At 40.8% G+C, this 12,325-nt stretch overlaps 1 protein-coding gene across 1 annotated transcript in view; it reads right to left on the bottom strand.

Annotated features, from left to right (window-relative positions):
• The window catches only part of lrp5 (low density lipoprotein receptor-related protein 5), a 54,602-nt gene extending 45,801 nt beyond the window's left edge, over window positions 1-8,801 (bottom strand). Inside the window, exon 1 of the mRNA XM_004556224.2 lies at window positions 8,524-8,801. Coding sequence (XP_004556281.1) covers window positions 8,524-8,608 — 85 coding nt within the window. The 5' untranslated portion in view covers window positions 8,609-8,801. The remainder of the gene's footprint in view (window positions 1-8,523) is intronic.
• Between the last annotated feature and the right edge of the window lie 3,524 nt (window positions 8,802-12,325).

Here is a 12,325-nt window from a genome sequence, read left to right as displayed (position 1 = left end):
TTTTGCCACCTCTAATGTTAAGAAATGAGGATGTCATAGGGACAGCTCAGGTTGAGTGGATTCAGGCAAAATTACAGAAGCAAGGCTGAGATGGTTTGGACATGTGTGGAAAAGAATTTTAATACAGAGCTGCCAGGCTGGAGGGAAAGAAGAGGACCAAAAAAAAAGATTTGTGGATGTCGTAAAGGATGTTATGCAGAGGGTTGGTGTAACAGAGGAGGATGCTATGAATAGGATCTAATGAATCCACCGTATTGATCCCTAAAGCGAGCAGCCAAAACCCAAAGAAGAACACTTAATGTAATGACCACGCTATATCTTGACTAAATTTTTACCCCAGATAATCCTCCTCCGAAACAGCAAATCAGCCCGTAAACTCATCAGGAAAGTCTCTAAAGATCTATTTTCCCAAAGACCTCTATTTAACTTTTTCTATACAACAGGCAGGTTTAAGGCACTTCTGCACTAGCTTTACCTTTCAGGCCCAAAAGCTACATACATCTTTTATACTGTCACCCCTAATAAAAAGTTCTGAAAGATCCTACACCATGACTTTACGTAGTAGGATCAAACTAAAGGTGCAGGGCATCAAAAATCTCCTGATGATTCCATCACTGGAAAACTGTTTATTTATATTATAAGATGCCAACGCCCTGTGGCAGATTCCAAGTAAGGACCAAGTCTCTCTGTGATCCTACAGCTAGCAGTGTGTGTTAAGTCTGAATCAGTACATTATGAATCCAGTGTCAGTCAAGTCATAGAAGTCCTGAGAAAGACAGGGTATGCCTGTGTGTGTGTGTGTGTGTGTGTGTGTTGGGGGTGGGGGCTTGAAAACAAAGAAGGGCTCCAAAAGAAGTTTTGAAGGAGTAGGCAATGCACTGCTGAACTCTTTTCCATGCATACACGCTCATGCACAAATGAACACACACAACTTCTCAGCTCTCCTGTTTTGTTCTGCCTGGAGAAAGCCAGCAGGCCCCCCTCACTTTACTTCTTATCAGAACCCATCTCAACAAAGGCGTCTGTGTGTTTGGTGAAGGGCTAAAAGGAAGGAAGAGATTTTCTTCACACCTCCCCAATCGGGACGAGAAAAATGTGCATGATAAGAGTGGGGAACATGGTTAGTGTGTGCATGTGTGTTAGAGAGTGGACCCCAGAGAAATCAAGGTAGACTGCCACAGACTTCCTCTGTCTCCACCTGTGCGAGTTCTTTCCTATTTTCTCTCTCATTCTTTCGTCCTACCTACTTCTCCCGCTGTTCTTTTCTCTCCATTTGTTACATCAGGCTTTTACAAAATCCAAACAGCATAGAGTCTCCAACCAGGCTAATGCAAACACGAAAAGTCATAAAGCATGCTGTAGTCCACCCGATTCTTAAAAAAAGAAATTCTGACTGTTATGACCTTTCAAACTATAGACCGATCTCTAAGCTTTCGTTCTTGTCCAAGATCCTGGAGAGACTAGTTCTCTCCCAGCTCCAGGCGTACTTGGACACAAACAATATTGCTGAGAAATTTCAATCTGCCTTTAAGCCATTGCATAGCACTGAAACAGCGTTGTTTAGAGTTCTTAATGATATTCTTGTAACCACTGATACTGGACGCTCTATGGTCCTAGTTTTACTGGACCTCTCTTCGGCCTTTGATATGGTAGACCATAACATTTTATTACTAAGACTTGAGCACACTGTGGGTATTAGAGGCACTGCCCTCGACTGGTTTAAATCATACCTCGCTGATAGATCCTTATCAGTTAACTTAGGCACCTTCTCCTCTTCCTCCGCTCCGGTCTGTTGTGGTGTGCCTCAAGGATCAGTTTTAGGCCCTGTTCTCTTCTCATTGTATTTGCTCCCTCTAGGTGCAATCTTTGAAAAATACAATATCGCCTTCCACTGTTATGCCGATGACATACAGATTTATTTTGAACTTACTGACGACCTTGCTGTGTCCCTGCACTACTTTCAAGAATGCATGCGGGAGGTCAAAGAATGGTTCCTGAGTAATTCCCTCGTTTTAAATGATAAGAAGACTGAGATTGTGGTGTTCAACAGTAAAATCCCTCGTGCCCAACTCTGTGCTGCCCTGGGTTCCTTTGCTAGTTTTTCTTGTGACTATGTCAGTAACTTGGGTGTACTGCTGGATAGCTCGCTCAAACTCGATAAGCAAGTGTCTGCTATAGTGAGATCTAGCTTCCACCAACTGCGCCTTATCTCTAAGGCTAGGCATTATGTTCCGCATGAGGACCTGGAGAAGCTTATTCACGCTTTTGTGACCTCCAGGTTGGATTATTGTAACTCCTTGTACTACGGTCTTCCCTCTTCTCTTCTTCTTAGACTGCAAACAGTCCAAAATGCAGCAGCCCGCCTTTTAACAGGTACCAGGAAATTTTGCCATATTACCCCTGTCCTAGCTAGCCTGCATTGGCTGCCCATAAAGTACCGTATTCAATTTAAAATATTACTTCTTACTTTCAAAACTATTAATAAATTAGCGCCAAGTTATCTTAGTGAACTTCTCAAACCACATACTCCTGCTAGAACACTCAGATCTGCCACTCAACTACTTCTGACCCAACCCAGATCTCGACTGAAGTCTCGGGGTGACCGTGCGTTTGCTCTGGCTGCCCCGGTACTGTGGAACACCCTTCCTCTCGACCTCCGCGCATCTGATTCCATTGCACTGTTCAAATCACGATTAAAAACCCACTTATTCAATCTTGCCTTTCCCTCTAGTTAATATTTCTTTTATGATTTTATATCACGCACTTTTATGCTCATTTAAATTCTTGTTTGCTCTGTACCTGTTGCTTTCCTATGTATTAGTGACAGTTATCTGCTTGCATATTTAGTACTTGCTTTGGTCCTATTTCTATTAGAGATGGCACGATACCACTTTTTTATGTCCGATACCGATACCGATATCATAAATTTGGATATCTGCCGATACCGATATGAATCCGATATAGTGTTTTTTAATCAACAAAACTGTTTTTTAAAATATCTTGCTGCATTTTGCAAGTCTGCAAGTTCATACTCAAGTTTAAAACAACAACTACACTAAAGCTATTCTGTTATACCTGTATACAAAAAAAATATTTCATAGTTCAGCAATACTGATCAATCTAATAAACTTAAACCTACACCATCCTCCCTATTCTGGTATTTTAAAGAGTACTTAGCGTAAATATTAAGCAACCTAACTAATAGGGTTCCAACTCCCAGCAACAACAAACATAAATAAATAAAAAATAAGGAACCACCCCTCACGCGCCACCTCATGATGCTTAATCGACGTAATCAACCTTAATTTGATGCAGTGTGAAAAAAAATGCACAGAAATCAATTATTTTTCAAGAAATATTAAATAGATTCAACATCTTTCTTCAACAAAATTGCAGACTGCACAGATGGTACCTTCCCAAAGTAAAAAGTACTATAGCTTACTAGGGTATATATTAGACTTAATAGTCACTATATACAGTAATTGACTTCTATTCATTTTACATCAAATTAAAACTTTGGGTGTCAGATAATTATTTATTAAAAGCTCGACATTTTAAATGAGAATAAGAAAGAAAAGTATGTCTTTGTGCCCCCTTTTCCCTGTTCATGCCCTATCGGCCCCCCTGGCTAAACTTTGCTAGATCCGCCCCTGCACAGTTACCAGCGTCAGCTACGTAGAAAAAGATCCTGGAGTAGAAAGTAATATTAAATAAATTCTAACAACAGCTTATCAAGCTTAAACGTTCTGCTGTTGTTCAGCCGCTGGTTTCCTCTTTCTGGTGCAAAGTGGGCCAAAAACAAACCAGAGAGACGGACTCGCGACAGAAAAGCCGATCAGCTGATCATTTAAGCAGTTTCACGATTGAAGTAGCAGCCGGAGAGCGAGAGGCAGTCGCTTGTTAAGCTTAACGTGGGAATGCTTTACAAACATTCAGAGATGGACTTACACACTTGCTTTACTTCTCTCGGGGATAACTTTGTCGGAGATGAAATGCCAGGTTGCTAGCGAAGCTCCAAATGCTATCCAGACCACCAACAGGTCCGGCATGCCACAGCTGCTCTATCACGTGATGCATACTGCTCCGACTGCTAACGTTCTGAGGTGAGTTACGGCGTGTTGCAAGTTTTGCGAGGTGCTTTCGTGATATTTAATGGATCGGATTACATTTTTTATTTTTCTCCGATATCCGATCCAGTAATTTAGGTCAGTATCGGACCGATACCGATACGTAATATCGGATCGGTCCATCTCTAATTTCTATTATTTCTATTATCCTCCTCCTATACTCTATTTTACTTGTTAAGCACCTTGGCATACCCTTGGTTTTTAAGTGTGCTTTATAAATAAAGTTTATTATTATAAACCCAGTACTTTCATTCCTCCTCAGTGCTGTTACCATACCCCTTCTCCTCACGTTTAGCTCCTCAGATTTCCCTTCCTACCCTTAAACCATTTTCCCTTCCCTTCTCATATTCTAATGCATCTCATTCAGTGAGTTTTTGCAAGGCTGGAAATCACATCAACTTTTTAGTAGTAACAGATCAAGCATATCCTAACTTGTAAATCTCAGAACATGAGTTTGGTGTTAAAGTGTGGATTTGCAAAACCCTGATGTATGCCACACCAGAGAGGTCCCAAAGTTGTTGCCTGAAAGCTTCTTTATATTAATTGTGAATATTGGCAAAACACACAGCCTAGCTGTTTTCAACTGTGATCATCCGCTTTTTATCCTCACAACTTAAGCATAAAACAGTTTCGATGTTGTGCAACAGTAACTTGTTAGCATGTGGCATTTATGAGGTTCAATTACAGCAGCATTTCATTTTCCATCCAATATTGTCATAATGTCTGACAACAGAAACACAAAAAACATGTGAATGAGAACAACAGTATTATAAATGTAGCTGTATTGTTGCTGCTGGGATTTAGCTGTTTTTGGTTTGTATTATTGTAGGGTCTTCACGTTGCAATATAAGGCACCTTGAGGCGAATGCTGTTGTGTTTTGGCACCTTATAAATAAAACTGATTTGATTTGAACTGAATTGCTTCAGCGCAGGCAGAGGTCCGTACTAAAACATTTTAAACATCAGATATGAGTGCCATTCATCTCTTCTTACAGTTTCATAAGGATACCTGTCAGCATACACACACTTGCATGGTATTGCACCTACAGTGGACTAAAGGTAATGCACCACAGTGATCGGAATTATACGTATGTATAAGACTCCAATTTGTTCATGTAAATGGAGAATCCTCTTCAGATACTAAGGTTAATTATGCAGTTCACAGAGTTCTGCACTAGGGCCAATTCTGTTTACATTATACATGTTTCACATAGGTAGTATCATTAGAAGGCAATGCATACATTTTCACTGCTATGCAGATGATACCCAACCAAGAAGCCTGATAACATCCACCAATTATTGAAATAATGTCTTAAAGACATAAAGACCTAGATAGACTCTAATTTCCTGCTTCTAAATTCAGATAAAACTGAGGTTAATGTACTTGTCCCTAAAAATCTTAGAAACATGGTGTCTAACCACATGCTTACTGGAGGCCAGCATTACCTTGGCCTCCAGTAACACTGTGAGGAAAAGACTGAAAGTAGCTTTTGACCAGGATTTGTTCTTCATTGCACATATTAAACCAATATGTAGGACTGCTTTCTTCAATTTGTGCAATATCTCTAACATTAGAAATCTCCTCTCTCAGGGCGATGCGGAAAAACTAGTTTTAGGCTGGACTACTGTAATTCATCATTATCAAGGTGTGATCTAGTGCTATATAAATAAAATTGAACTGAATTAATACACAATCACTGCTGTGCTGCAAAATGCTAACTATGGAATGCTTGATACTCTGTATAAATATTGCTATATTCTATTGTCAATCACCATATTAATAGTTATGTTCCTAACAGGCAAAGCTATCTCAGTGTTTCCTACACTTGGAGTGTACTTATTATGCCTGGGTGGCCAGCCAGGTATATTATCTTACATAATCTGTAGCTAATGTTGCTATTGTGGCAGTCCTCTATGTCTTTCAGTGGCCTCCCAGAAAGGATCTCATCCTGTGGTTCTGTGTATGTCAGCTCCAACTGTTTTCCTCTGGAAATCTGCTAAGCACCACACTAAGAAGAACCTGCGGCAGGTGGTGAAGGGGTTCATGGTTACCAAGGGTAAAGAGCTAAACAAGGACAGTTGAAGCCCAAAACCGGAGAAACTGAGTTCAGGATGAGAGATTTTCTTGAAAGGCATAGACTCATGCACATACAAATACATCCTAGATGTGGATCTGTAGGAAACATATACATGACTTGGATGAATGTTCTTATGGTTAATGGTTAATTTGACATTACTCTGTTCAACTGTAAGTGATAATGAATAGTGTCATGCTTTCTCAAGGGTACAAGATAAATATGTTACTTTGAGCAACAGGTTCTTGTTGGACTTTGTTACCATTTATGACACAGCTGAAAGTGTGTGAAAGATTTCATTTGAAAATAGTACAACAGGCCTAAGGAATTTTTCAACTGGCCTACTGTGCTGTTAGAAAAAAAACTGTTAAAAAAAAACTGAAGTCCTAACAAAACATGCTTCACTTTAAATAAGAGGACAGTTAAATTATAACAATGACACAGTGGTGCTCAGGCAAAAAGTAGCAAAATACAACTTAAACATACTTGAACAGAATTAGAGGACCTCTGTTGAAAGATTACTGAATGAAAACGATGTAAATATTAGTAAAAAAAATGTGTTTAAAGAATTATTTTTTGCTCACAAATTAGGCTTCATTAGCAGTTTACTGGATGCATTAACAGGTTTGTAGTATTTAAGTGCTGCAGATGAATGATATAAAATGCATGTTTTATATACTGCCGCAATTTATTTTATCAACTATTAAACCACGACATTGTTTTTTAGTCCCTAACCTTTAAAATAATTATTGCTGTTAGCTACATGTCATTAAATAAAAAGCACTGTGCTTTCTCTACGGTTAAAGTGAAGTGAAAACTAAAAGAAAAGAAAATTACTCACCCAGCTCTCAAGCTGAGAATTGTTCCTTACCTAATACCACAGTTGTAAAGTAATCATGAAGGACTTACTACTAGAAGGTTGGCAGTAGTTGGAGTAATAAGTAATGAGTGAGTATTTACTGCGTTTTCTCTGGCTGTGTTTGGTTAAAGGTTTATCAAAAATAACTCAGAGAAAGCGTATGAGCTACTTAGCGATCATAAAAAGGAATGATGAAATCTGAAGAGTCAGTAATACAGTGCCTTTCAGTCGGTTCTCTATTATCTACTATCTAGTCAAGGATTAAGAACGATAAGTTCTTAAGAAATGTCACTATTGTGTGCTTGAGGGCTATACACAATCCAACAAACACAAATACTGTGGACACATTTTGTTTTTTTGAACCTCATAATATACATTTACACAGTCAGCAACTACACTTCATGCTCTTTGTTTGAGTAGTAAAACCAGTAAGATTCTTTTAACACATAATTGACCAGCTAACCAGCTCAGTGACGACATGAAGTAGCTGACTCAGTAAAATTGTAATGATAAAATAGCTGAGTAGGTGCGGCATATAGCTCAAACTGTTAAGTTAGAATGAAGTCAGAGATAGCCTCCACTTTGGTCATTCTTCTTATGTAAATTATTGTTATGCAAAGTTATAACTAGCTTTGAGTCAGTGGCCCGGTGACACTGACGGAAAGTAGAAAATCAAAGATTGCAACTTTCATCAACAAATCTGGAATTGGTCTTATCTGTACCTTAAAAAAAACAATTGAGTGAGCTTAAAGGGAGCTAGAGTTTTTAGAAGTTAATTTTATATGAAGTATTGGAGCATGAAATAATATGCCTGAGCTGTAAGTGGCCGCATAGAAAGCACCAGGACCTGCAAAAATGTATCCATATGAGAGAAAACTAAGCTCCGCCTCTCGCTGAGCCGTTTCAGGCGATTAAATAGTAATAGCGCAATTCAGGCGGTGGAGAAGGGAATGCTTATAAAGACATCGATCCTCATTGGAAAATGTTTGCCTGGTTCTCTGGTGTGCTCTTTCTCAAATAAACATACCGGCGTATTTGCACCATTACAGAAGAAAGACTGGCTGACATCCGACACCGAGCACGAATGGAGCTACCGAGGCCCGACAAAACAGCCAGGCTGACTTTAAAGTTAATTTATTTTCCTGTAACTGTGACGGCTGTAAAACTGAGGGGGAAAGCAGGGGTCCGTTTGGTTACACAATCCCTCTCATAGAGCGTGTCGCCAACACCAATTCAAAGTTTAAAGACTTCCATTGTGTTGGTTTGCCCTTGGGATATAAAAATCTAAAGTTTGACACAAGAAATCGCTGCTAGACTCAGACTGACCAAATGTGGTAACATTTGAGGGCAGTGAAGTGCACAAATGCGCGGCAGGCTCGGACCGTGTTCACCAGTGTTCTTATCAGCTTTCGTGCTTCCACCTTTCTTGAGGATCCATGTTGTGAACAAAAAGTAAACGTACCGTCAACCGCCGACAGAAGGCAACTCCAGAGCAGCAACGCCAGCAGTAGACCGCCCATTTCAAGTCCTCTGCACTTTAAATCCATAACTCCGGGTCCATTTTCTTATATTTACTCCTCAGTCGAGTTGTGAAGCCCTCCACTCCTCAGTGCTCACATGTACACATATGGTCTGTGTTCCACTGTAACGCCAGATGTGGCTGCATGCAGGAGTGTGCGCTTCTGTGTGTCCTCCGCTATCGACTACATTCCCCCCCACCCCGTCCCACTTAAGGCGCTCGCGCTACTTTATACTTTGGACTCTCGAGCTCGCGCACTGAGAGAAAGGGCAGGCGGGCGTGGAATTACGTCACTCAACACGAGCCTGTCCCATTTTTTATTCTTACTAATTTGACTTTTGTGTAAATGTCAGAAATATCAGATGTTGGACAGCAGTTAGAGTAAACGCTGCTCTGTTACTTTAAGGACAGACTTTTATGTCCCTGCACATGAAATTCTAAAACAAGATGTAAAGTATGACTTTTAAATGAAGTGAACCTCTGTAAAACTAGGATGAAACAAAGGAAATTACTAGTTAAGAGACTCCTTCCACTTGTTGTTTATGTCGAGTGGGGCGAGACACTTAAAATAACCTGGATTTCTCTGTGTATGCTAATAATCCACGTCATTAAAGATGATAGCAAATGAAAAAATCACTTGATTGAATATCAGCTGCAACTGATTTTTTTGGAAATAAAGCTGACTTTTTTTCATAGGTTTGCAAAAAGACATGCTGCAACAGGTCATTTTAGCCTACACTTACAGGAATTTTTAATAGATTTGCCGATTTTGTTATTCATAAGTAATAAATTATCCAGTTAATAAGTAATAAAAATCATTAAATGTGTCCTTAGTAGGGACAGTGACAGCAAAACCTTCTAACAAACCTCACCCTGTCAGTCATGACAGAATATGATGCCCTTCTTAAATACACTGATGTTGATACAGGATAACCTTGTAAATTAAAGTAACCAAACAACCATTCAAATTAAGCAAGAACTCTAGCTTGTTTTTGTCTGGACTCCAAGCATTTTTTTTTTATTAATCAAACTGACTTCCAGGATGTATTGCAGCATACCTCAGTTGTCCCCAAATATTCTTGGTTTTAAACGCAAAAGCAAGTAAGCCATGTAATCATCGACTAGTTAAAGAAATATCGTACACCAGTCTAACGATATCTCCTCCTCCTTCCCAGACACCACAGATCCGCTACAGTTCGCCTTCCGATCCAACAGATCCACAGAGGATGCCATCGCCCACGTCCTGCACACCACCCTCAGCCACGTGGACAAGAAACAGGGTAACTATGTGAGAATGCTGTTTGGTGATTAAAGTTCAGCGTTTAACACAATAGTGCCCTGCAGACTGTTCACAAAGCTGAGGGATCTGGGACTTAACAGCCGTCTGTGTGCATGGGTGTTGGACTTCCTCACTGGCAGAACTCAGGTGGTGAGGGTGGGCAGGTGCTTCTCCAACAGCATCACCATCAACACAGGAGCACCTCAGGGATGTGTCCTCTCGCCACTGCTCTACTCCCTCTACACTTCAGACTGTGTGGCCACCCATGGCTCCAACACCATTGTGAAGTTTGCTGACGACACAGTGGTGTTGGGTGCCATCTCCAACAACGATGAGGCGGCCTACATGGATGAAGTGAAGAATCTGGCATCATGGTGCCAGGACAACCACCTCCAGCTGAACGTCAGCAAGACCAAGGAGCTGGTGGTGGACTTCAGAAGGGGTCAGCACAGAGACTACAAGCCCATCATCATCAATGGAGCTCCAGTGGAGAGGGTGCAGTCCTTCAAGTATCTCGGTGTCCACATCTCCTCAGACCTGACATGGGCTGCCCACATTCAGGTCCAGACCAAAAAGGCTAGGCAGCGCCTGTATCACCTACGACAACTGAGGAAGTTCAGGGTCTCTCCAAAGATCCTCAGGATTTTCTATACAGGCGCTGTGGAGAGCATCCTCACACAGAACATCACATCGTGGTTTGGGAACAGCTGTGTGAAGGACCAAAAAGCTCTCCAGAGAGTGATCCGTACAGCAGAACGCTGCTGCAGGATTGCTCTCCCCCCGCTTCAGGACACCTACACCAGGAGATGCCGGACTAGAGCAGCGCAGATACTGAAGGACCCGTCCCATCCAGGCAACAAACTGTTCCAACTTCTGCAATCTGGTAGAAGGTTCCGCATCTTCCGGGCAAGGACAGAGAGACTCAAGAGGAGCTTCTATCCCCAAGCCATCCGTGCCCTAAACACACACACCCGCCCTCTCACATCATCTATAATTGACTGAGACAGGACTCTCTTCCAGACTCTCTCTCTCTCTCTCTCTCTCTCTCTCTCTCTCTATCTATCTATCTATCTATCTATCTATCTATGAATATGAATGTAAGAAGGAGGGAAAAATGAATTTGAGAAAACAAATGAAGCTTTTACCCACTGACACAGGAGATGCACAGGGGACAAAAGACACAGTGGAAGACAAATGTATGTACATGGGGGACACATTATGACACAGCTGTGAACAGGCCACAGGTACTACCTACTCTGTAATTTCTGAGATTATTAGCCATAAGTAATAAAAAAAAAGACATTTAACTTCAGAAACGGCATGATTATTTGTTATTGAGTGATTTCCATAATATTTATCTAAAAATATTATGGAAATCACTCAATAACAAATAATCATGCAAAAAAAAAAATACACTGAGCCTGAGATTATTACTTATGGCTTGGAAACATCAAATATTCGCTCCCAACTACTGCTACCGCTGCGGCAACCAGGCGGCAATCATGGAACTAGACGACACCCTAAAATACTCTTTCTTGCAGTTTGATCCAGCGCCTCGCAGAGGGGAGCCCCACGTCACTCGCCGCACCCCAGACTACTTCCTGTAAACTGTATTGATTGCCCTTTGACATTTGTACAGTATGACTTTCAACTGATGACAACATGAACTGGGAGGGTGAGAGACTTGGGGTGGAGCAGGAGGCACACCGGTACACATTGTATATCAACACACACGAAAAAAACAACTATTTAAAAAAGAAACATCAAATACCAATCCGGACCAAATCCTCCAGTGGTCTGTTGTAAAGTTTGCAAACAAGACTTGTAGCATTTAACCAATAAAATCCATGTTTTCAAGTCACATAAAAAGTGAGTGGAAGCAGACAGTTTTTGATAAGGCCCATGTTACACATCATATTTGATTAGATTCAAGGTCATTTTCATTAAAAAATACTGCTGTATGAAACAATCATCAGCAAATGTGATCATAAAAGAGTTTGACAATTATTCGTATTATTATCAGTTCTTGGCATTTGTACTGTGTGCTGCTGTTACTAGCCACCCAAACCAGAGACAGATGAAAACTGTGTGCCCCCTAAATAATGTCTTTGATTGTTGATTACATTAATAATGGATTTGCTTATTCAGTCAAATCAGTGAAGTAGACAATAAATCATTTCCAGATCACACTAAAAAAAAGGTGCAATATCAGTTTCTTAAGAAATGTCAAAAAAACAGATAAAGGCTGTATACAACATTATACATTATGTGTCTGTAGATACTGGACGGTTCTCTTGTGTTGTGCAGCTGTTGTTAGCTGGCATACTGGCATCCCCGGGGGAGGGATAGCTCAGTAGGTAGAGTGGTGGACCCAGGATTGGAAGGTCGGGGGTTTGAATCCACTGAACGGCTACCCTGAGTTACCCCTGAGCAAGGTACCGTCCCTACACACTGCTCCCCGGGTGC

This window comes from Maylandia zebra, linkage group LG7, assembly GCF_041146795.1.
Source record: "Maylandia zebra isolate NMK-2024a linkage group LG7, Mzebra_GT3a, whole genome shotgun sequence".
NCBI lineage: Eukaryota > Metazoa > Chordata > Actinopteri > Cichliformes > Cichlidae > Maylandia > Maylandia zebra.
The sequence above is the reverse complement of the archived record's forward strand: the minus strand, read 5'-3'. Positions and strand labels throughout refer to the sequence as shown.